General features: G+C 40.3%; 3 protein-coding genes and 1 long non-coding RNA gene across 5 annotated transcripts; 1 reads left to right on the top strand and 3 right to left on the bottom strand.

Annotated features, from left to right (window-relative positions):
• Positions 1 to 487: 487 nt before the first annotated feature.
• Positions 488 to 9,423, bottom strand: LOC309494157 (ubiquitin-protein ligase E3A-like). The gene is made up of 6 exons (XM_082163397.1): positions 8,563 to 9,423; positions 2,721 to 2,784; positions 2,581 to 2,639; positions 1,699 to 1,882; positions 1,521 to 1,620; positions 488 to 1,400 (listed from the first exon to the last, which is right to left on the bottom strand). Exons 4-6 carry the CDS (start codon positions 1,768 to 1,770, stop codon positions 1,186 to 1,188), a joined length of 387 nt encoding a protein of 128 aa, XP_082019523.1. The 5' UTR covers positions 1,771 to 1,882; positions 2,581 to 2,639; positions 2,721 to 2,784; positions 8,563 to 9,423; the 3' UTR covers positions 488 to 1,185.
• A 159-nt stretch (positions 9,424 to 9,582) lies between these two features.
• Positions 9,583 to 12,591, bottom strand: LOC309494160. 2 transcript variants are annotated; one of them, XR_014204236.1, is made up of 5 exons: positions 12,076 to 12,591; positions 11,652 to 11,766; positions 11,486 to 11,530; positions 10,708 to 10,907; positions 9,583 to 10,070 (listed from the first exon to the last, which is right to left on the bottom strand). It is a non-coding gene; the product is annotated as an uncharacterized lncRNA (long non-coding RNA). The 2 variants fall into 2 exon arrangements; XR_014204237.1 differs by lacking the exon at positions 9,583 to 10,070 and having other exon boundaries at positions 10,204 to 10,907.
• A 5,177-nt stretch (positions 12,592 to 17,768) lies between these two features.
• Positions 17,769 to 20,523, top strand: LOC309494142 (inositol 1,4,5-trisphosphate receptor-interacting protein-like). Its single transcript, XM_082163373.1, has one exon. The coding sequence runs from the start codon at positions 17,770 to 17,772 to the stop codon at positions 19,708 to 19,710; it is 1,941 nt and encodes a 646-aa protein (XP_082019499.1). The 5' UTR covers position 17,769; the 3' UTR covers positions 19,711 to 20,523.
• zp3c (zona pellucida glycoprotein 3c) lies at positions 20,509 to 24,700 on the bottom strand. The gene is made up of 6 exons (XM_082163375.1): positions 23,202 to 24,700; positions 22,303 to 22,415; positions 22,107 to 22,210; positions 21,449 to 21,623; positions 20,694 to 20,820; positions 20,509 to 20,613 (listed from the first exon to the last, which is right to left on the bottom strand). Exons 1-6 carry the CDS (start codon positions 24,291 to 24,293, stop codon positions 20,521 to 20,523), a joined length of 1,704 nt encoding a protein of 567 aa, XP_082019501.1. The 5' UTR covers positions 24,294 to 24,700; the 3' UTR covers positions 20,509 to 20,520.
• Positions 24,701 to 24,777: the final 77 nt, after the last annotated feature.

Raw genomic sequence — 24,777 nt, 5'->3', positions numbered from 1 at the left:
TTTCTCCGCAAAACTCAGTTCACGCGCGTGCGAAATGCCCTTTTCCACGCTCAAAATGTGATCTTGCACGCGCAGAATTGTGACCGAAATCTCACCCCATAAACGAGCTCCACCAAAAACAGGACAAGTTTGACGTCTGCTGGATAAAGCTGGTATTGCATTTAGCGAAGGCATCGCAAGTCAGAAAAAAACACCTGCTTATATAAGACTTCATCTCTTCTTTTTCAATTTTTTTTTTTTTAAACAGTCGTAAAATTCTCTAAACTGTAAGTGCAAATGTCACAACTGTTTCTGCTGCAACAATTCTATTGCATCATGTCTTCAAAATGTAACATCCAAAACGTTTATTTCATGCTAGTTATTGTGTCAGTAAATTGGCCAATGCCACCAAAACAAAAAGTGCTTTTGCCATCGTGTGTGAGCCACACTGGTCAAAATGTTTCTCTTTTTTTTTGTTTTCACCATGGCAATATTTTCAAATGTCATGTTTTTGCTTTCTTTGTTGACACTGACACTTTTGCATACATGTGCCAAAACATGCAATTTGCTTAAATCAATGAGAAATTAAAATCTGAAGTGAAAAAGAAACAAATTGTTGTTCAGAAATCTAAGCTTATTGTTTTGAGAGAAAAAAATTCTCATTTCAGAATTGAGTCAAAGCAATTGAGAAAAACCGCAATAAGATAAATATAATGAAATAGTATTTACAACAACATATCTTTTTATTTATTTACGCATTTAAATGTTTGAAGAACCACCAAATAACAGGACATACAATAAGGTTATGAGGTGACATACCAGAATACATGCATCAATGCATCATATTATATATGATAATAAAAATGACAAAATACCTTAGTTCAGTTATTCTCACATTTGTAACGCATGAACAATGAAAGGTCATCCAATGAAAGGTCATTTAAAAATATATAAAAAACAATATCCATACTGTAGCTCTGACATCTATACTGTTCATTTACAATTATTTACAGTTTTAAGATAAATATTTAAATCGACTGAGCTGTGCTGCATCTATATTTCAAACTTGTGACTGAAAGAAGCTCAGGGAAAGAATCACATAGTTCATGTAACATTTTAAAACCAGATAACCTACAAGTTTTAGCAACATACACTTAGTTTTGTATATTTTGGGGAACCTTGGAGGTTTGGAAGATCGACTGATGTTCATTCTCGTCCAAAAACCTCACAAAAGTGGATTGCATGTACTAGCTTGTTGCGAAGTGTGTTGATACTGCTGTATGTGGGAAGAATTAATTTGCCAAAACAGGTCTGAGCCTCTGGCAAACGGTGATCTGGATCAGGACCGTCTGACTGATGAATCTTAAGAGGACGCTTTGAGAAACCTCCCACAGGTGCACGGTCCATTCCATACAAGAACACTGAAGAAAAATAGGTGGAGCGAGGATGTGAGGCAATAAAAATAACAATCCTTAAATGTCCATATGATGTTGTAGATGCATACATTTTTTTTAAATAAATAAATTCATGTTTAAGCTTACTCAGAAATTTCTTCTTGTTCTCTTCAGAGAACTCAAAGAAAACAGTCCAGAAGTTCTTGATAAGCTCATCAGAGGCAGAACATCTTTCATAGGAAGCAGACTGAAGACAGAGCAGGTAAAGTCTTAAATACTTGTTAAATTCTTTTAAAAAATGTGCAAGTTCTGCTAATACATGTACCTGGTGAAGCTCCTGCCATTCATATTTAGGGGAGCCGTGGAGAAGCTCCTGCAGTTCTTCAGGGTGGAACATGCTCCAGATATCGAGCGGGCAGCCCTCAGAGAAACCTCTTGAAAAATGCTTGAACTGATTCTTCACAGACTTGTTGAAAACAAAGTCCACATACAAGTCCACGTACTTCTGTCTGCAAAAAAGAAATAAAAATCAAGACAAGCTTGAGAGATGTGTAATAAAATCAAAAAGTCTGTCCGTCTTGAAGAGTTAAGATAGATAGACAGATGGATGGACGGACGGATAGATAGACAGACAGACGGTCGGAAAAATTATTATTAAAATGAAATGAAATAAGCTTTCTGAAGAAAAAAAGAAGAATTTTAGGGGCTCGGGTCATTTTTACCTGCGATTTATTTGTTACGAAGTGCGAGGGAAGGATGAGGTTAGTTAAAGCGTAACTCTTGCCAAAATGCAACCTAGGGTCTTTTTGTTAATCTACCCGAGGCAAACTTTGGTTTGAGTTTGACCGTATTTTCGTTTTCGGTCAAATTGTCTTTTGAATGGGAGTGCTTGGGGCACGACTATGATAGCATAAAAATACGCTATTTTTAAAACACTAAGAAGACTCGACACAACATGAAGCTTTGCTCGAAGTATCACCAGGGGCTCTTCACATGAACTCGAGCATTGAGAACATTGTTTGTGTACACAGAGTTTACTAAAAAGAAAGGTTTTGAAATGAAACTAAAATGAAAATACGGTCAATCTTAAAAGTGGCGTTTCCATCCTAATTCTGCTTTTAAATGAAAGTTTGCCTCGGGTAGATTCACAAAAAGAACCTAGGTTGCATTTTGGGGAGAGTTACGCTTTAAACAAGTGGTACACTACCTATTAACTTTGGTCACTGGTATTTGACCTCCGTTTGGAATGAGCTCTTGCCCTTTGACCTGAAAGAGGTAAATGGCTCATGTAAGCATTTAAACAACAGCTGTGTACACTTTTATACAAGTGAATATAGACTGTATTACTGTGAAATCCAAAAAGAGTATATCCACGACGTCCTCATCTTCCTCGAGAAGGCTTTTCAAACTTCTAATGTGGGATTCATAAAATACAATTAAACCATGATCAGCTCTGTAAAAGCACTGGGAAACTAACAATGTGTAAAATCGAATGGTTCTCTTACGAGAGGTCTCTCGTACTTGCGTAAGATATCTTACGCTAGGGGAAAACCTCTTTTCCTCGAGATATTGAAGCCAAAAATTATCCTTAATTTTGCAATAATGTAAAACGCATTGCAGCAGCATGCAGACATGGGCGAGACAGCTCGCGCGCCCATTGGCTGCTCTGCGGCAACTGCACCAGCCTATCGATAGAGGCTCCTCATGACGTCAGAACCAATGAGGGCGCTTCGCGCCCATTACGTCATGTCCCGCCGAAATCAGGTGGGGTCAGGGCTATAAATACGGCCCAGAGAGGCTGGTTTGGTCAGTTTTTTATCTCTTCAGCGGGCTCACGCATCGCTGGATCCTGAGAGGAAGCCGCGCCGTCTGAGTCAAGCACCCAGCGGGATTAATCTGCATCTGAAGCTGCCGGTCGACAACTCGCCGCCTTCAGTCGCCGTTCCTGCTGACGCTTTCCGGCGTACATATCCTTTTCTCTGCCACTGTGTTCTGTGTATGTGTGTGTGTTCGCCGCCGCGACACACACTCTCATTGCACTAAAAGAGCCGGGCGTCTTTTTCAAGACGCCCCTTTCCCCCCCCAACCCGCAAAGCTCGCCGGTGCGCCCGCTTGCCTTGCCTGCTTGGAGGATGATACCTGCTCTCCCTCTGTTCGAGCCGCGCAAACCGCGCCGTTCACAGGGGATGTCAGGAGCGGACGGTCACGGGGCTAGCTTTCTCTCTCCCTCTGTTCGAGCCGCGCAAAATGCGCCGTTCACAGGGGAGGCGGGAAGCGGACGGTCGGGGTTAGATTTTCTTTACGTACAAGAAAGCTACCCTGCCTCTGTGCCCCATTCACGCGTCAATCACCAGCGAAAGGAGAAAATAGTGTTTTAGTCCGAGCTGGACTGACCTCAATATTCTCACACATTTCTCAGTTCCCTGATCAGGCGACTGGAAATATAAATATTGCAGCGCCGGCAAGCAAACGCCGAAGAAAACATGTTGACGCTCTTATATGCTCGTGCATCTGAAAGCCTTTGTGTTCCCCGCTGTGGCTCAGTGGCGGAATTGTTGGTTTTTCACACGAGAGACCGGGGTTCGAATCTCGGTCTAACGGCAGATTAATTATGCCTCCAATGCTTCGCTCTGTCAGTTCCCTGAAAGGCGACTGCAGATGTGCATTTTGCAGCCAACGAGCGCGTTGTACAACCCGCTCGCCTGCACCCAAACACCGTTTCTATGGTTCCCGTGCGTCACTGGCGAAAGGAGAAAAGAGTGTTAATGTCCCGCTGCGGCCGGGCCGAATTCTATTTCTCATTCCCCTCTGAAGTTCAGGCGACTGGAAATGTCATACTGCAGTGAGCGAGCCTGTTGTAATGCACGCACGCCTGCAAACGAACGCCAGCATGTTGACGCTCTCTGTTTCTATGGCAACTTCTCGCTCGTTCAGTTCCAGTAAATGCGACTGTTCCAGTGTATTCTGCAGTAAACAAGTCGGCGACACAGCCCACTTGCCTGCACACAAACGCCGCTTTACGGCTACCCAGATAAATCCCATAGAGTGTATTTTCTGGTGTTCCGGCCACGGCCGATGGTGTTATGAGTGTAGACAAAATGTCCACTGCCCAGTGCTCATTCCTACACAGAAACACAGCCCGTCGCACAGGGCTCGCGCACATGAAATCGACCCAGATCGATTGCGCATTAAACGTGGTAAATGTGCCCACTGCCCAGTGCCCACAAACACTACGTTCTGCATGTCTCAAGGTTTCTGTAAAACGAAACCAACATGCATTTTTGCTCTGCTCAGGCAGACAATACTCTCAGTGTTGTAAATGTGCCCGCTATCCCACGCCCACATTCACACATAGACATGACAGGTCTTACGGGACTCGCCCAGCCCTCCCCCTCTCGGTTGACCACCGCAGAGGAGTCGAGCGCGGGCAATCTGCCCGCTGTTATCAGCGCGCCCCCTGCCTCAAATGTCATAAGCGCGACGCTTATGTTGCAGCACACTGAAGCCCCTCTGTCGCTGAGCGACCAGAGCGCGCTTCACATTCAACCCCTAGCCATTCGTGCAAACGCATGGGCAAGGCTACCCGGGGTTTCGAAGTGGGTGCTAGACATTCTAGAAAGAGGCTATTCGCTACAGTTCGGTCGACGCCCGCAACGCAAAGCGGCGCGAATCGATACTACGGTGAAAAAGGAAGTAGCACACCTACTTCGGGCCGAAATAGCGAAGTTACTGAGCAAAGGGGCTATAGAACCCCTATCACAAGCTCAGAGCAAAGGGGGCATGTACAGCAGATATTTTCTGGTACCCCAAAAAAAAAAAAAAGACGGGGGTCTCAGACCCATTTTAGATCTAAGACGACTAAACAAAGCACTTCTGAAACGACGGTTCAGAGGGCTCACGACCAAGAAAATCCTCTCGCAAATTTGCCAAGGGGACTGGTTCATGTCGATAGATCTGAAAGACGCTTATTTTCAAATACAAATAGCGTCACGTCACAGGCGATTTTTGAGATTCGCCTTCGAGGGCCAGGCATATCAGTATGCACGATGTGCATGGATGCAGCGCTCGCACCCCTCAGGCTCCGAGTCATACGAGTGCTGAATTATTTGGACGACTGGCTGGTTCTAGCTCGATCACAGTCGGAGCTCATAGAACACAGGACCATATTACTCTATCACCTCGAGAATTTAGGTCTCACAGTCAATTGGGCAAAGAGTTCACTGTCTCCCAGTCAGAAAATATCTTTTCTGGGCACAGATCTGGACTCGCTGTCTATGACAGCACAGCTGTCGCCGCAGCGCAGACTAAGTATTCAGCGCATGACAGAGATTTTTCGCCACGGCGCTTTAGCCCCGCTCAAAAAGTTTCAAAGGATGCTGGGTCTCATGGCTTCAGCATCCTCAGTGCTTCAGCTGGGTCTGCTTCGCATGCGCCCGCTGCAGTATTGGTTGAAAGCGCGCGCCGCGCAGAGCTTGGACCTCCGGTCTCGCGCGCCTCAAGGTCGATCAGAAATGCGTCGCAGCTCTGAAACCTTGGACAGTGACCGACTGGTACCAGTCAGGTGTAAGCCTGGGGACTTCCTCGAGTGTGAAGGTGGTGTCTACGGACGCCTCAACCTCGGGATGGGGAGCGCTGCTTGAGGGCAGACCGTTATTCGGCCAGTGGTCGGAACGGGAAAAGCTTCTGCATATAAACTGCCTGGAAATGATGGCAGTCGACAACGCGCTGAGGCGCTTTTGTCCCCAGATAAAAAAAGACACCACGTCTTGGTCCGTTCGGACAACATGTCAGTGGTGGCTTATATAAATCACCAAGGAGGTATCAGATACAGAATCCTTCACAGGCTGACGGAACGCCTCCTGGTCTGGGCTCAGCACAGTCTGCGCTTGCTCAGGGCAGCGCATGTGCCCGGCCATCTGAATGTGGGACCAGACAGACTGTCCAGAAACAATCTGCCGACAGGAGAATGGTCTTTACATCCACAGACAGTCAAAATGCTATGGCGGACATTTGGCAGAGCGGAAATAGACCTATTTGCGTCTCAAGAGAACGCTCATTGTCAGGAATTCTTCTCCAAGAGCAGGGATGCGCTGGCTCACGTCTGGCCCCACTGCCCGCTCTATGCGTTTCCCCCTGTCACGCTCCCACCCCAGGTGTTAGAGCGAATCAGGGAGAGCGGATGCCCAGTGCTACTCGTCGCCCCATTTTGGACAAACCAAGTCTGGTTTCCAGTCCTGATGCAGCTGACGAGTACCGCCCCGTGGCCGATACCGGTGAGGAGGGATCTCCTCTCGCAGGCGAACGGCTCGATCTGGCATCCTCGCCCGGAGCTTTGGTCCCTACATGCGTGGGCCATCAACGGGTACCCGTTAACCTCCCAGCGGGAGTGTTAAACACGATCACGCAGGCTAGAGCTCCATCTACGAGGCGGCTCTATTCCTCAAATGGTCTGTGTTCACTAGCTGGTGTACAGCGAGTGGCACTTCACCCTCACGCTGTGGGGTGCCAGAGGTTCTCTCCTTTTTACAAGAGCTTCTGGATAAGGGCAGAACCCCATTCACGCTCAAAGTTTATGTGGCGGCCATAGCAGCGTTCGCTGAACCACCGCTTGGCCAGTCATTAGGAAGGAACGATCTGGTCATTCGCTTCCTTAGAGGAGCTAAGAGGCTGAACCCTCTCAGACCACCCTCAGTTCCCGTTTGGGACTTTTCCACGGTTCTGGAAGCCATGAAAGGTGCCCCATTCGAGCCAATACAGTCAATAGACCTGAAACTCTTGTCTTTCAAAACAGTGTTTCTTCTGGCTCTCGCTTCAGTGAAGCGCATAGGGGATTTGCAAGCGCTCTCAGTGAGCGCGACGTGTATGGAGTTTGGGCCGAATGACTCGAGAGTCATACTCAAACCAAAGCACGGATATGTTCCTAAATCCCTCAATACACCGTTTAGGGCACAGGTGATCTCCCTGTCGGCCCTGCCGGTATCTGAAGAGGAAGGGGACACAGGCTTCCTTTGCCCGGTCAGGGCGTTAAGGGCCTATGTGTCTCGCTCATCTGTTTTCAGACAGACAGAGCAGCTCTTTGTTTTGTTCAGCGGACGTTCTAAGGGACTAACTGCGTCAAAACAGAGTATCCAGATGGATAGTTGATGCTATAGCGCTAGCTTACACATCCAGGGGCCTGCAATGCCCGATAGGTGTCAAAGCGCACTCCACAAGAGGCATGGCCTCGTCGTGGGCTTGGTCCAGTGGGATTGCCTTGCAAGATATCTGTATGGCGGCAGGCTGGGCCTCCCCGTCTACATTTATAAGGTTTTATAACCTCGAGGTTCCCGCTTTGCAAGCTAGGTTGCTCTCGGTTTAATTTTTCAGTATTCCCCGCCCGATGCTATCGGCTCGGGATGCTGAAACTGCTAGAGCGTTGATCACGGATCGTCTGTATACTCCTGTGGGCAGTGCGTAAGTCCCCCATATTTACCAGTCCAGGCCGAGTTCGCCCTGGCTGTGTGGAACACTTGATATAACATGCTCTTATCAGAGCTCCATATTACAGGAATGATGCTATTCTAGCCCCTCTTCCCGGATTCTCTGTGAGTCCCTTGTGATTAGGCACTGTATGAGCCCCGGGCACCTGCCCTTGGGACTTTAGTGTTATGTCTCAAGCACGCACGGCGTTTTACATTGTGTTCCCCTAGCGTAAGATATCTTACGCAAGTACGAGAGACCTCTCGTAAGAGAACGTACTCGGTTACTAACGTAACCTCGGTTCTCTCTAGAAGAGGGAACGAGTACTTGCGTATCTTGCCGTGCATGCGTCATGTTCTGATTCGCTTCAGCGATGAAAAAACTGACCAAACCAGCCTCTCTGGGCCGTATTTATAGCCCTGGCCCCACCTGATTTCGGCGGGACATGACGTAATGGGCGCGAAGCGCCCTCATTGGTTCTGACGTCATGAGGAGCCTCTATCGATAGGCTGGTGCAGTTGCCGCAGAGCAGCCAATGGGCGCGCGAGCTGTCTCGCCCATGTCTGCATGCTGCTGCAATGCGTTTTACATTATTGCAAAATTAAGGATAATTTTTGGCTTCAATATCTCGAGGAAAAGAGGTTTTCCCCTAGCGTACGATATCTTACGCAAGTACTCGTTCCCTCTTCTAGAGAGAACCGAGGTTACGTTAGTAACCGAGTACGTTTACCTGGCCTCCACAGGGGACAGTTCCTCCAGATCATTCAGAGTGGGACTCAGCTGGAGGAGCTTCCCCAGCAAACATTTGGACGTGTAATGACCGTTGAAAAGACGTCCGTCCGACACGTCCCGTCATGGTTGAAAAATAGTTCCAAAATGGAAGTTGAACCGACGTCTTTGACGTCATCTGGCCGTGAATTCCACGTCTTTTCTGGCCGTAAATTCCACGTCTTTTTTGCGCGTCCCTGGACGTCTAAATGGGTTTTTTTTTTTTTTTTTTTTTCTGGATGTTTATAAGATGTGTTGCTGCCAAATGTATGTGTATATATAATCCTGCATATAAAATAATCACACCAATATTGTGTAACATCGTGAAAGGCAATCATTTAGGCTATTTTTACACATCTGAACTTGACAAAGGTTCTAAAAAGGTCCAAAATCGGTCCGGTCAGACCTGAACGTCTATAAAACCGTTTAATCACGTGTACATCAACACATTATTTGTGGACTAAAGCAAAAAAAAAGAGTGCTATAATTTAGCACAACATTTTATTGTGAATATTACATTTGAAATGTCTTCCAGTTGTTAAACAGCTACTATTCAAAAAAGATAATAGAAATAGTACAATGTGGTAAATTCTGTGGTAATGGCATTTTCTCTAACAGTTTAACATTAAGGTTAAGCAGACATTAATCAAACCAGAATATAACAAGTACAGGAACAGTCAACGCATTCTATTTTTAGAGTCTTTCTATAATATGCCATCATTGATGAACAGAAGTCAGAGCTGTGGCAGTACTAAGTTTCAGTTACTAACAGTCTTGCATTACTGTTAAACAGCCATGAATAAAAGTTTAGAGTCTATGAAGTTTGTTTATGGCTTTGTGGTTTTTGTTTTGTTTATGGCTCATTTTTTAAATCCACCCAAGCTGTTCCTGGAGCGTTCTTCAGGTGTTCCTCCACTGCTGCATCAATGTCTGAGTCTGTAGCATTTGGGCTCCACCTCATCACAGCATCTGAGGAAAGAGAATATGGTTTAAAAAAAAGAAAAAGGCTAATTTCTAGGTAAATGACATACTTTTTTTGTTGAAAATGTCAGAAAATAACCATGTTATTTTACTGCATAATAATCTTATGCAAATAAAAGATGTTCTGCATTAAATGTGTTCGAATAGTGAAAAAAACAACAACAAAAAAACAGCATTTGCCCTCTCCAATACTGAGCCCTTAAGACCGACCCTTCACTACGTGTGTAACTGTAAAAGTGAAAAGGACATTTCTGATAAAGACAGGTGGTCTTTTAAAGAATGTCCCCTGAATAGATAAAAGTTAACAATAAAAATTACATTAATATTAGACAAGGAACAAGAGATTTTTTTTTTTTAATGTCATAAGACCAAAATTACCTTGAATTACATCGTACAAAGCGTTCGTGTAGCGTTGAATGACTTCTTTTCAATTTGGCCACCACTGCTCACATTGAAAATTAAAACGCCATTAAGGCATTTGACATGATTCTGTGAAAGAAATTACACAGGATTACTTCACCTCAAAAAAAAAATTCCAAGTAAAGGTCAATTCAGGGGAGACTGAATTGACAACGAGCAAAAACAATGGTATCAATAATCATTCAATACTTGTACTTCTAACAAAGGTTGACAACAAAATCCAAATAAGCCAGTGTTTTAAACACACCATATATAGTTAGTTAAATTTTATTTCTGTGTCATGCCAAACATTTGCCCCATCCCACATGGGATTACAAGACACCACAAACTTTAGCAAACATCTTCCGGTCGCATATACAAATCATTCGGAGAAATACATGAATACAAATATATACACATACACGTATGTGTATGTATATATTTTTGTATTCATGTATTTCTCCGAATGATTTGTATGTTCACAAACAGCATACACACAGCATATACAAACAAATCCTCGTCTACAGATCATCTCGATAAAGAGCTTTTTTCCTCTTCTCCCAGGCTTTCTCAAGATAATTGGTTAATTTATATGTTTCACATGTGAACAGCCATCTCAGTCTTTGAGCATTATCCATATTTACCAAATCAATCTCTGATTTTATCTTACAAAACAAAACAAAAATCACGCTGTTCACAATAATTAGAAATATATAATATTTCTTACTTTCACTTTCAGTTGACATGGGGTAAGCGCTCCTTGAGGGTCTAGTGCCAGCTATTTCAAAATGTAAAGATTTGTCAAATGTAAATTCAATTTTGGATAGGACAACCCCATGGCTGGAAAAGACCATTAACATACATACCCTCACTTCTGTGCTCTCTCCCGAATGCAGCGGTCAAGAGGCAAGACAACATTAGGAAATTCTGTTAATGAAAACAAAACACACAAAAAACTTAAATAAGAGGGTAGTTAAATAAAAACAGTAAACAATATTGTTTTATTTTAACTACTTTGTGGATGTAGCAAAGATTTAGACTTCTTGTAATCCAATTGGATATAGTCAACTATTGTAGCCATATAATAATCATTCACAATGACTAAATCCAAGGTAGCCAACCCTGGTCCTCGAGAGCCACTCTCCTGCTGGTTTCCAAACTATCCCTGCCCTACTTCCTGCTGACTAATAATGGATCAGGTGTGCTGTCAGTCAGAAGCTGGAAGGGCAGGAATAGTTGGAAAACAAGCAGGGCAGTGGCTCTTCGGTTGGCTACACCTGGTCTACATATTTTAAATTGTGAAGTGATAAGACTGATGTTCAAATGTACACTTCACAGTGTAATACTGCATTAGTTTAGTTACTATAAAATTAGCTGGCTGTACTTTAGCTTTTTCTTGAGCAATGACAGACATTATAGGCTTCTAATTATTTAGAAAAATGTATGTTTGTATTTAAGGTATATTGTGTATAAATTAAGATGCAAATCACAAAGTTCTCACATACAATGGGGTGTCCTCTGGGACTGGGATGATAATGCAGAATTTGGAACTGGAGACAATAGACATTAAAAACAAATGGGTGAAAAATATTAAAGGTAAGAAAGGACACCTTAATCAATAAACACCATAACTATATGGTAAAAAAAAGAAAAAGAAAAACACACACACACCTTTGTGAAGGACATTAAACAAGAAACAAATGCAATGTCTCTTTGGTTCTGCCAGATGGCCTTTAGAAGGATTCCTGAATTCTACGTCTGACAGATGGCTGTTCGTTATGTGACCCTGAAAGAAAAATTGCAACTTAATGTAATTTCGTCAAGAACAACAAACCAAATCACGTTTTAAAAATTTCACTGAAGTGATTACAAAATGGTAATCTCAGAGTATGGTTACAGAGCAACTTAGTAACAGAGCAAACCTGAGCCATTAACTGCCTTAATATAGAGAGCACATAAACTGCCCTCCAAGTGACAATAATACACTCACAATACATTCCAAATATTATCAAAAACAGAAGATTCATTCTTTGCATACAGACAGAATTTATATTCATTATGCAAAAACAAGACACGGCCATAAAGCATTACTTACTTAAGTATTTAAAGCTGAGGCCATAGGTGAGCAATCTGGTAGTCTCCTTCCTGATACTTGTCTATTTTCATTGTGCATTACCTCACCTGCACAAATAGTTAATTTTATGGTAGTGTAAGATATAAACACAGTAAATCACAGAAACGTTTTGGGATATGTTAACATTTATGCACAACACGTCTCCTGACTCATGAAATATCCGAAATGGTCCGAACTAATAAACGGTCCGTCAAGCACAAACGAGTAGCACAGTTTCGTTCCGCTTTCTTTTTTTTACCATTCGCTGCTGGCCATGCGGTCGCGCCAGCGCGACCTATAACAAAATGTAATAACAAAAATGTCTAATGTCACATTTATAATACAAAATGTACTTACCCAACAGCAGATTTTTTGTAATTCGGCAACACAACAATGCACCCTCAAATCCTGCTCGCCTCATGGTTGTAGAAAAACGGGAAAATGGCTGCGTTATCGCGAGATAATATATCATATCGTGGGATTTTGCAATATCGCGAGATTTGCTACAACATCTCGGTGGCACAGTTTATACCGATTTATGCCGTCCTACCGCGACTATTTTTGGCCAGGGACACGACGTTGCCGTCGGACCAATGTTTGCTGGGTTGTGTTTTGGGTTAAGCTGCGTTGCTTTGACATAGTGGAAAATAGAATAACAGAAACAAAATGTATTAGCCTTTTTACCCGTTATTATCAATCTAAATTAATCTCGTTTTTAATTTAACTTAATTTCGTTTTTCTTTATTTAAATTTCGTTTTTTCTTCATTTAAATTTCATTTTTCAAATTTCGTTTTTTCTTTATTTCAATTTCGTTTTTTCTTTATTTAAATTTTGTTTTTCTTTATTTCAATTTCGTTTTTTCTTTATTTAAATTTTGTTTTTCTTTATTTAAATTTTGTTTTTCTTTATTTAAATCTACCCTTTACTGTGTCAGTAATTTTTTAATCAGAAAAATATTAGACTACCTTAAAAGTAGCCTATTGCTTAAGTTAACAGACCTGTGAGTGTGCGTTTAATAAGCAAATAAGCCCTGCCCGCGTGAGGTGCGCCGCTTCCGCTCGCGCTGTTCTGTAGGCTATACTAAAAGTTTATAAATTCTGAACGTTTTGCGTCTCGTGTGTCCATCTATATTGCACCAAATGCGATACTGCACTCCCTTGTGAAGTCGATTGGATGAACGGTTCTCCAAATAATCAAAATGCAAACAGAAAGACAGACATATAGAGATTCCTGCCTTTATTAGAGAGAAGGCTGTCCCTCTGCCCGAAGCTTCAAGTATTCGATGTTCATTACTACCGAAGCTTCGAAGCTCAAAAATGGTATTCGGACCAGCCCTAGGGGCGGCACAATTGTTTTTCGCCTAGAGCGGCAGAAGTGCACCCGCCGGCCCTGGCCGGACTGGGTATGGGGTGAGATTTCGGTCACAATTCTGCGCGCGCAAGATCACATTTTGAGCGTGGAAAAGGGCATTTCGCACGCGCGTGAACTGAGTTTTGCGGAGAAATGTTCGTCTCGCAGATAAGAAAATATTGCGAGCGAACGAAAATCAATTTTGCATTTAAAACAAGTATTTGGATGTGCGCGGACGTTCTCTTTCGCGTGTGCAAAGTTTCACTTTCTTGCTCCTTTCATACCAGCCGTGAGCGCTCTCTAAGCGCAGACGGCTCGCTTGCTCAACACAACCCAGCGTTACAATATGCCATAATTCCAGCCAATCAGAGATGAGACTGCTAAATTCTGATTGGCTGGCTTGAAAACCAATCACAAGACTCCCTGCATCACCTACTGCGGAAGAGAACTAGTTTTTTATTTTTTAAATTTTTTTTTATTTAGTCAGTTCAAATACAAAAACATTTCAGTACAATGCAAAAAAACAAAAACAAAATGGTTACAAAGTATTGACAATACAGCTCAAAATATTTTACCAAAATAATAATAATAATAATAATAATTATTATTATTATAAAATAAACATAAACATAAGAACAAATACAAAAATATAAGTATAAAATATCAGGGCATTTATATGTATTTGAAAAGCTTTAATATTTGTATTGCTTTTATAAGCTTTTTATTTTGTGATCTCATGTTTGAAAGAGTTTCAAAATATATTGTTAGATCAGTGTTATAGAAGGCAATATACCGTAGGAGGTTTTCTTTTGAGTTATTCTTGTCTTATGAATATAAAATTTCGCCAAAATGATAAAAAGATTAATTATATAATTTTGTTTTTCAGAAAAAAAAGGGTTTTTGAAACAAAGTAAAATGTCATGAGGGTCTAAATCAAGACATCTGTTAAATTTTTTTCTATTTTAAAGTCAGTCCAAAAAGAAATTGAACATTTATTTTTATATTGCCCTTTTTCTGTCTTCAAGTGATGTGTTACAAAAAGTGCACTTATCACAAACAGCGTGAATATATCTACTAATGGTTGCATTTACAGGATAGCATCTATGAATAATTTTGTACATTACTTCTTTGACTTTATTAGAAATAATAAACTTATAGGTCATAGTCCAAATGTTGCGCCAAGATATACAATAAGGTTTAAGCCACTTTGATTTACATGGAGGACTGGATCCAACATTAAAGGAGTTTCTTATAAAGTTGTTATTAAAACCTTTATCAAATAAAGAGAGACCATTTACAAAGAGTTGAGGATTTTGTAAAGATGTATTATTGATATCTACATCTGAAAATTTGTTTAATATTAGTATGCCATTAGGAATAGCCTTAATTACTTTGTTAAATTCTTTTTCATTTACAAATAAACCATATTTTGAAATAAAATTAGGGTAGGTGTAAAATTGCCCATTTTTGTCAATTAGTTGGCTAACAATTAAAATGTTGTGTTGGACCCAATTCTCCATGTACAAAGATTTTTTATTATGAATGATATTACTATTGTTCCATATAAAACACCTACTGGGAGAAAAATTGTGTTTGTACAAAAGGGACCAGAAAAGTAATGTTTGTCGGAAGAGAACTAGTGCAGTTGAGTAAAGTTGGCAGTAAATTCACAGATTCGATTGTTGTATAACCATCAGGACAGCAGTGATGTGTGAACTGAATTTAGCAACAATACAGTGAATTACAGTAAAGATATGTTTCATAAAAATCATAAAAATTATACATTTACAATTGTATAAAATTTAAAATATATATTTTCCCAAAATAAGTGTTGTAGTATAACCTTCAGGACAGCAGTGATGTGTGAACTAAATTAGGCAACAATACAGTGAATTACAGTGAAGTTATTTAATATTTTCATAAAAATTATACATTTACAGTACAATTGTATATACAATTTAAAATAGGCCTATATATTTTACCAAAATAAGTGTTGTTGTATAACCATCAGGACAGCAGTGATGTGAACTGAATTTGCCAACAATACAGTGAATTACAGTGAAATTATTGAATATTTTTCATAAATAATAATCATAAAGAATATATGCAAAACGATATTTATACAAAATAAGTGTTGTTATAAAAAGAGGTGTCATTTGTGCAGTAACAACGTTTAGCTCACGAGTTATTGACCCGGGAAGTTCGAATCTGTGAATTTACTGCCAACTTTACTCTCAACTGCACTAGTTCTCTGAATCCGCAGTAGGTGATGCAGGGAGTCTTGTGATTGGTTTTCAAGCCAGCCAATCAGAATTTAGCAGTCTCATCTCTGATTGGCTGGAATTATGGCATATTGTAACGCTGGGTTGTGTTGAGCAAGCGAGCCGTCTGCGCTTAGAGAGCGCTCACGGCTGGTATGAAAGGAGCAAGAAAGTGAAACTTTGCACACGCGAAAGAGAACGTCCGCGCACATCCAAATACTTATTTTAAATGCAAAATTGATTTTCGTTCGCTCGCAATATTTTCTTATCTGCGAGACGAACATTTCTCCGCAAAACTCAGTTCACGCGCGTGCGAAATGCCCTTTTCCACGCTCAAAATGTGATCTTGCGCGCGCAGAATTGTGACCGAAATCTCACCCCATACACTGGACAAAAGCGAGGCGAACTGCGCGAGCGAGCGACAGCGCGCGAGAGAGACCGAGTGTGTCTGCGCGCGCGAGCGAAAGTGAGCGAGAGAGACAGGGTGTGTCTGCGCGCGAGAGAGATCGGGTGTAATATAGTATCACTGATCAGATGTCATGATAATAATATCATTAGATGTCATGCAGGGCTTATTTGATATTATTTAAAGTAATTCACCAAAACATAGCCCATTTCAGCTGACTTCAACATTTGATGGTGTAATTCTGTATTTAAATATAGTTAAAATGGCAAGACTGCATGTATTTACATACTTGGTAAAACCATGGTAACAAGCAGTGTGGTTCAAAGCTCATGCAAAGGTATTGCCTCACCCTATTCAAATTTAGTTTTAGGTTCAGTGCAGTTGCTGGAAAACTTATGAAGCTTGATGAACACTAGTGTGTTATTAATGAATTTAATCAACTCTATTTATATATACTGTATATATATATATTGTCATTTGACTTTTTTTTTTGACACAAATTACATTATATTTGACCCTTATTACATGTAATAAGGGCCAAATATAATGTAATTTGTGTCCAAAAAAATTGTAAATATAATGTAATTTGTGCCCAAAAAAATTGACAATTTTTTTTTTTTAATTCGATTAATCAATTCCTAGGCTTTAGAATCGATTCTTCTTGGTTGGAGTCGATTTTTTCAAAATATTTTTTTCAAAAACAGCACAACACCATAACATCACTAATTTAAACTACGTTTTTTAAAAGGATGATAGCTAAAGGATCATAATTATTATATTTATCAAACTGACTCATATCTTAAGGTAAAGCACATTAAAGACAACATCAAAGAAGTGACTAAGTTTTTAATTGCAAACAGTTCTCAAATGCTTGACTACAGAAACGTCATCAGCTATCTGTATATATAAAATGTCGATATATCTTGTCGTTCTACTAATCACAATGGTGAAAAATATGCATCGCACTCTTTATTACAAGATCTTACTTCACCTGCCCTTTTAATTTCAAGAAATTAATTCACTTATAACAGTTCTGTAATTTAACAGCCCTATTTATAAATAGTTTAATAAGCATCACTGATTACATGCAATAAAAGTTAATGACTGTGAGTGATTCATACTACATTTTTTGGTTCAAACAGAGCAATTGTACAAACTTGCATATTTCTTTTCATGTAGAGGTATGTCACCGCTCACTGGTGTGTATATTTAAAAAAGAGGAAGGGCTTGTACCTCTGTATTCAGGAAGTGTGTTGTCAAACTCAAACTCTGACAGTGTACATCCTGTGTGAGAAGCAAAAAACCCACACAGCCTTGCAAAAACATTTTAAGCCTATTTCTCTTTTCAGCTTTACACCGAGTCTCTGTTTTCTGTGCTTAAAGGTGTGATGAGAGGTAAGTTATTTTATGATATTAAAGATAATGCATTAATCAATAAGGATAATGTAAATGAAATAATATTTGAGAATGACATACACAAGTGCTACCGGAACTACAGAGCAGTAATATATTATACTAGATTATTTCAAAAGCATCCCGTTACTCAATTGTTACTTTATTCTTTATTGTCAATTATGATGTAGCTTATGGTTTTTCAAAATACTTCAATAGAGAAAATACAGCTTTGTGAAGAGGAAGAAACTTTTTTCATTCACAGGATGGAGGACACGGTTCTACACGTGTTATTCGTCTACGTCAGTCTGCTGCTCTCAAAGGATCATAATGTCTTTCACGACCAAGATGACAGCATCACAGAGAGCATGCAAGACCATGAGCTTGCTCTTCTGGAGGAGGGAGCAAAGCTGGAGCAAGGGGAGCACGGTGTTTCCAATGAACTGCCACATTCAAATCAGGAAGTGCCACAAAATCATCACAGGATGCCAAGAAGAGAGGGGGACACGTCAGATGTTCAACAAATTACGCCAAATGTCAAGACCACAGTGCAGCACGAGGAGCAAATGTCCCCAATGGGAGAGCAAAACGACTTCCGCCAAAAGGCATTTGCACCAGATGACCAGGAAATATTGGATATTGACAAAGACAAATGGACATTGCATTTGCCAAAGGAAGGTCTAACACATGAAGAAGTCAATGTGGATCTGTCAGGGTCTACTGTGGACCAGAATGTCTCTCAGGGGGATGCGACACAGCCGGAAAAGCCACAAAGCGACCAGATTGACACCCATCTTGATCAGGGTTTACTCATCGACCAAAAAACACCAACTTCAAGCCAAAAGTTGACAATGATAACTCAAGAGAAACAATCTAGTGATCAAGAGTACAACTTAAGCTGGTACTTTTGGAAGACACTCTCCTTGATTTCATTATTTCGTGTGTTGAAAATGGTCCTGGAAAAGGGCTCCAAACTGCAAAGGAAGACAGTAGGATGTCTGAGCATATCCTCACTAGCTTCTAATATTGATAACACAACTTTAACTAGCTTCCATGTTCTGGTTACACCCAGTTACAGCTGGCAAACTTGTGAGTTTGTAGAGGGTTTTGTGAACGACCTTCTGGAAACTGTGAGAAATATGAGCACTGCAGGTTCAGACTTGGAGATTGCGGACCTTGTTGGCGTTGGCAGCTTATACGAGCAATGGGCTTCAAAGAAGAGCGTCATGTGCGACATACACATACCCATCATCCCACCAAAGCTGTATAGCTTCGAGTTTGAGCTTTTGAAAGAAAGTAGAGGTTCTTCAACCAACCAATACTGTTGCAACGTCAAGATGGTCAAAGGCAGTGCCAGTTCAATCTGCCCTTGCAACAATTCCAACCTAGATGACGATGATATGTTGTGCCTTTTGCATCCAGATAACAAAAAAGAGGATAATGTGGCTGAAAGTAACATTATTCACCTTCTATGCCAAGAGAACAGCTCATATCTTGCAAAAACACATGTTGTGAAGTGGTTTAAAACAGCCATTATGAAAGCATGGAAAGAGATCAGCCACAAATATGAGTTTGAACTAATATTCCAGAATTGTGAAAACCCTGGAAGTCTCAAAGTTAAGTTTAGGTCAGGACAGACCATCCTGTTCAGCCTCACTCCCGTGGTCAGGTTTAAAGACTCAGAGATACATCTGATCTCCTATCTTCCCTCTGCCACATTTTCTGATACCCATTGGCCCGTGTGTTTTGGACGCTACGAAAACGCCCTCCTTCAGCATGTAACCAAAACACTTCCAGACAATGCTTGCCATCTTCATTGTTTACAGATCCTTTCCTTCCTACACAAACAACAAATTGAGCTGACTGGACCATGTGGGCTAACAAGCTACCACTTGAAGAACGCACTGCTGCATCTTCTTGTCAACACAACCTCATCTTGGGACCCTGAGCAGATAGTTTTGAGGCTAAATGATCTGCTGATTTTCCTCCAACAGAAAATCAACGCTAAAGTGCTTAACCACGCCCTGGTTGGGAACCCTTTAATTCCTACTGAAATTGGATTTCCCAAAGAATTTAAAGCAGGAAAGCCCATTAACTTGTTTCTGCCTTTATCAAACAATGAGCTGTACTTAAAAGCCAACAGACACTTACTGGAGATGATTAGAAACATGCCAGTGCTGATACACGAATATGGATCAGTAGCCTAAATGTTCTGTAAAAGCACCATTTAATTTTAGATTGTATGTGCCAAAAAACAAAAAACAAAAAAAACTATGCATTCAAATGTTTACTCTTAGGATGGAAAAGAAATAAAACAAAGGAACGGAAAGTATTAGTGTTTTCAGTTTATTACATTAGCTTGACAAGGCATAACCACATGGACTATAACAGCATCATTCTATGATCCAACTTAAAACATCTGCCATCTGTAATAGACATCCTCTTAGTAATCATATGAATCCCAGGAAGACTCGTCATCGCCATCTAAAGGGAACTCCAGCATGGGCTCCTCTGGTGATGAGGTTTCCCTTCCCATCTTCAATTCCCAGGACTCACTGGTGATCAATGACTTACCTGTTAGAGACAGAAAAACTTTTGTCAGCGAGAAAGCAATGAGCAAATCAAACTTAATTTGGGAAACAAATCTATCACTGACCAGACGCCCTTGGAGAAGCAGGACATTGAGATGCACAGCATTTACAGACAGCATCATCACCATACAGCTCAGTCCACCTAAAGCACACAGTCATGGATACATTTAAAGACTTAAGGTGCACTTAATAAGCGATTTCTGAGAAATGCTGATGAAAGAGGATTGGACAGAGCACTAAAATACTTGTAGCCAATCAGCAGTAATGGGCGTGTCCACTCATTGGGGGGGGGGGGGGGGGGGGGGGCTTGTTTGTTTTTGCACATTTTAAATAAGTGTTTGCTTGCTGCACCTTTAACTCTCAAATGTGCCCGGGAGATCCCATCATTGGAGAATAAATTTTGGGAATAAATTTGTGCTTGTAAACTCACATCTTGGTGTGTTTGTTATACATGCATGCCTTTGCACTAGGTGTAGGAGTCTCTGGTCCAAAGTCCAACTCACAATGCAAAAACATGGTCTATCAAGAAAAGAGGGGATTTTTAAAGGAGGTCAACAAGTCAAACATGTATTAAAAAAATTTAAATAAACATTTTATACCTTTTTGGACTGTGGCAGGGAAACCATGCGTTTAAACAGAAAAGCTCCCACACAAAGTCTCACAGTCATCTCGTCATCAGTGGTGTAGAACTTTGTCAGAGCGCTTTTCTTACTGTCCACCAGGCATCTATATGGAGATAAAGTTGGAACATAATGGAAACTCCAATAATTTCTCTTTACCACAACATAAAGTAAAACAATAGAGCTGCACAATTAATTATTAAAAGATTGCGATCTCGAATTAAACACCTGCATTCTTAAAGATTCGCTAATTACAAACAATCAAATTATCCCAGTACTTGTTTATAGTTTGGATATAAACAGTCTACTGTACCAAAAAAAAAAAAGAAAAAAAAACCGTTTGAGTAACTTGACTCTTAAAATAACGATTGTATCAATTACATCATTACACCAGCATGTGATTGTTAAACTGTATTTGTCACTGAATCAAGACATTAGTTTCAAAATGCGGATTCATCCAGTAATGAAACAAGTGAAGTCTAAAGTAATAGAATAATTCAAACCAATTTTTTTTTTATTGGACAGTCAAATTAAGCTTTTTAAATAGACTGCAACAATTATCATTTTGTCAGAACCTCTAGTAAATTTGATGGTATTTTGTTTAGTTTATCCAGAATCATGAAGCTCTATGAAACGAGCATAGTAAATCTAAACTACAGTCAACCTTAATGGTATTTAACGTAGAAAACGCAACAATGTGCTTGTTTTATAAATAAGCATGTAGATATATTTACCCATAATTCTCAATAACAGAATATTTTTCCGCCGACCAAGCGCTTGGATTGGAAGTGACAAAACAACTGTTCAGGTACAGCCGTTTTCTTGTTCCCATGCTGGGACTTTTAGCTTCAAAGCAGACAGGTTTTCCAAGGTCAAAGCTCTGGCCAGCCGGAAGCAAGTTCCAAGACGCTGAAGTCACACAAAAAAAAAATCAGTTTTCATACGTAATATTACCAGTTCAGTACAAACTAACCTCAATCAACAGAATTTGTGTCATAATGGTGATTAGTCACAAAATATAGTTTTGACCAGTCCGTGAGGCACTTGGAAGTGAACGTGGCCAAATTTTGGGAGAATTTAAAAACAGAAATGTGAAGCTCATTATAAAAGCACTAAACAGAATTAATATACAAAAGCATTTGTATTATGAGCTGTACAGTGATTATGGGTTTATAGAGCTTTGTTTTCAGCATGACAAAGTTGTAAAGTTACCTCACAAAGAAAAGGTAAGAGTGATTTTTTTTAATTCTCTTCCAAGTGTCTAACTGTGACCCAAACTTTTGAACATACACATAAAAATTCAGCTAGAAAAGGAATTTACAGGTACATTACAACATAAGTTTCAAATACACAGACATACTTGAAAGTGAAAACAGATTACTAATAACATACCATCCACTGCATTAAGTGTGGGCCCTTTTCGAGTTTGTATGGTCTTGTACAAGATTCCACCTGCTACTTGGGGTAAGAATCCTACCTTATAAGAGCGATGGAACCTTAAATTTAGAAACAAAAGAAGCCACTCAATTACATTTAACACAATTAACACTTTAAAATGTAGCCAACCAGAAATTTAAACCTTTTTTACTTTGTGTAGCTACATCGAATAGACACCCTAAACGGCTGTTCCCTCACAATCAGATCGGTGTCATCTGGCATATAGTGGAGCGTGTTCGAGTAAATCACACGATCTGCATCCTCCTGAAATAAAACGACATATCACATCACCAAAAAATGCATTTGACACAACCCTTTTCACATTACATGGGTAAACTTCTATAGCAGTGAATGAGAGACTACATTAAATATATTTGTGTTCCCATTTCCTCAAATAGCAAAAGAACTCCAACAGTGTTCACAACTTTCCAAAAGAGGGAAAAATAGAGAGATAGATAATAGCAGTCAAAGAGAGAAATGTCAACTTTAGTCACTCCCACTATATTAGAAACACCCTCAGCAGCATTAACATATACATACAAGTATATATATATATATATATATATATATATAAAACAACTATAGCCTACCTATACTATGTATAGTGTTATAAATGTACTTTTTTTTTAAAGTGAAAATATAAAACCTTTACATGATTTACGATGCTGGTGACTGTTAAAACGAGTCATCATAGTCTGTCAAAAAGGGTCCATTCACAGCAGCGCCATCTTTGATTTTTAAAAGGAATGAAAGCTTGGCCGTGAGGGACGTTTATATACTGTCTATGGTGAGGGATAGACATGCATCTCTTCAGTCGTGGGTTGTACGGTGTTTTTGGATTGTTCCGCTAACGAAACACTGCAAAAATATCTTTCAGAGAAATTTCTCAGACAAAATGAGCAGTGGAAAATTATAAGTGATCTACCGTTTTTTTTTTTTTTGCCATTTAAAACACAGCCTCACTTTCATACCTGCCATGGCGCTGCTCTGAATAAGGTCTATTGACGGGGGTGGAGGGGGAAGCGATAAAAAGAAAATACCATCACCCACCCCTCGTTGTATGCCACATCCTTTCAGATAGTACAAAAAATGATAATGAGTATCTGAGCCTTTGTTGACAGCACAGGTTCCTAGCTTCAGGTTTTTCCATGCGCTGGGGTCGGCAAACAAACTTCTCCGCACTTTCACGTGAATCCGGTCCATGTAACACATCACCTCCAAATTCGGATCAGAGACAGGTTTCTTAGGTTTCACATCGGCCGTTTCGGCCAGAAGTATTGATTTGAGCAGCGGAGGCACCGGCCTAGGCCTACTGTCCCTTTCTGGGGTGAAGAGTTCTTTATGCAGCATAGATGCCTGTATTCGTACCGACGCCGGTAGCGTTAGCGGAATGAATGGTTTTGAGTCCAATAAACCGTTTTTGACATGAAATGGTTTTGAGCCCGATAAATCATCTTTGACTTCATGTGGTTTTGAGCCCGATAAATCGTCTTTGACTTGATATGGTTTTGAGCCCGATAAATCGTATTTGTTTTGAACTGGTCTTGAGTCCAATAAACTGTCTTTATCTTGAAACGTTTTTGAGCCTGATAAATCGTCTTTGACTTGATGTGGTTTTGAGCCCGATAAATCGTCTTTGACTTGATGTGGTTTTGAGCCCGATAAATCGTCTTTGACTTGATGTGGTTTTGAGCCCGATAAATCGTCTTTGACTTGAAATGGTTTTGAGCCCAATAAACCGTATTTGTTTTGAACTGGTCTTGAGTCCAATAAATCGTCTTTATCTTGAAATGTTTTTGAGCCTGATAAACCGTCTTTGTCTTGAACAGGTTTTGAGTCTGATAAATCGGTTTCGACTTTAAATGGTTTTGAGTCCGGCAAACCAGCTTTGAATTGTGTCATAAATCCATCACTGTCACCACTGTCGTCATCGTCATCGTCGTCTTCATCATCATCATCATAATCATCATCATCATCATCATCATCATCTGGGCTTTGTATGAAACTTTCCATCGAGTCCCATTCCTCCTCTGGGTCAAGGTCAAGGTCAATATCAGTGTCAGTGTCCGCATCTTCAGATTGGAGCGAGTATACTAAATGATTAGAGCTGAGAAAAACAACCAGAAGCCAGTTAAGCCACATCTCTGCAGTTTCTTGCTACCGAATGTTCCTCTGCTTAATTCTCTGAGGCTGTCCCTCCATCTCAAGACATTTGTAGTAGCATATCAGTGTGACAAGAAACACCTGCTGTTAATTGACTCAAACCTGAACGAGCTCCACCAAAAACAGGACAAGTTTGACGTCTGCTGGATAAAGCTGGTATTGCATTTAGCGAAGGCATCGCAAGTCAGGAAAAAACACCTGCTTATATAAGACTTCATCTCTTCTTTTTCAATTTTTTTAAATTTTTTAAACAGTCGTAAAATTCTCTAAACTGTAAGTGCAAATGTCACAACTGTTTCTGCTGCAACAATTCTATTGCATCATGTCTACAAAATGTAACATCCAAAACGTTTATTTCATGCTAGTTATTGTGTCAGTAAATTGGCCAATGCCACCAAAACAAAAAGTGCTTTTGCCATCGTGTGTGAGCCACACTGGTCAAAATGTTTCTCTTTTTTTTTTT

The sequence above is a fragment of the Leuciscus leuciscus genome, assembly GCF_965113295.1.
Source record: "Leuciscus leuciscus genome assembly, chromosome: 3".
NCBI lineage: Eukaryota > Metazoa > Chordata > Actinopteri > Cypriniformes > Leuciscidae > Leuciscus > Leuciscus leuciscus.
Note: the sequence above shows the minus strand (reverse complement) of the source record. Positions and strands in the feature narration are given on the sequence as shown.

Bases quoted from the DNA above. Each gene is read 5' to 3' on its own strand.
- zp3c (XM_082163375.1), bottom strand. From the start codon at position 24,293: ATGTGGCTTAACTGGCTTCTGGTTGTTTTTCTCAGCTCTAATCATTTA. The intron at 22,211-22,302 runs GTAAAAAAGGTT...TCTAAATTTAAG, and splicing joins ATTCGATGTAGCTACACAAA to GTTCCATCGCTCTTATAAGG. The intron at 20,821-21,448 runs GTAAATATATCT...ATCTCCATATAG, and splicing joins TCTGTTATTGAGAATTATGG to ATGCCTGGTGGACAGTAAGA.
- LOC309494157 (XM_082163397.1), bottom strand. From the start codon at position 1,770: ATGTTCCACCCTGAAGAACTGCAGGAGCTTCTCCACGGCTCCCCTAAA. The intron at 1,621-1,698 runs GTACATGTATTA...CTCTGTCTTCAG, and splicing joins AATGGCAGGAGCTTCACCAG to TCTGCTTCCTATGAAAGATG. The intron at 1,401-1,520 runs GTAAGCTTAAAC...ATTTTTCTTCAG, and splicing joins GAACAAGAAGAAATTTCTGA to TGTTCTTGTATGGAATGGAC.
- LOC309494142 (XM_082163373.1), top strand. From the start codon at position 17,770: ATGGAGGACACGGTTCTACACGTGTTATTCGTCTACGTCAGTCTGCTG.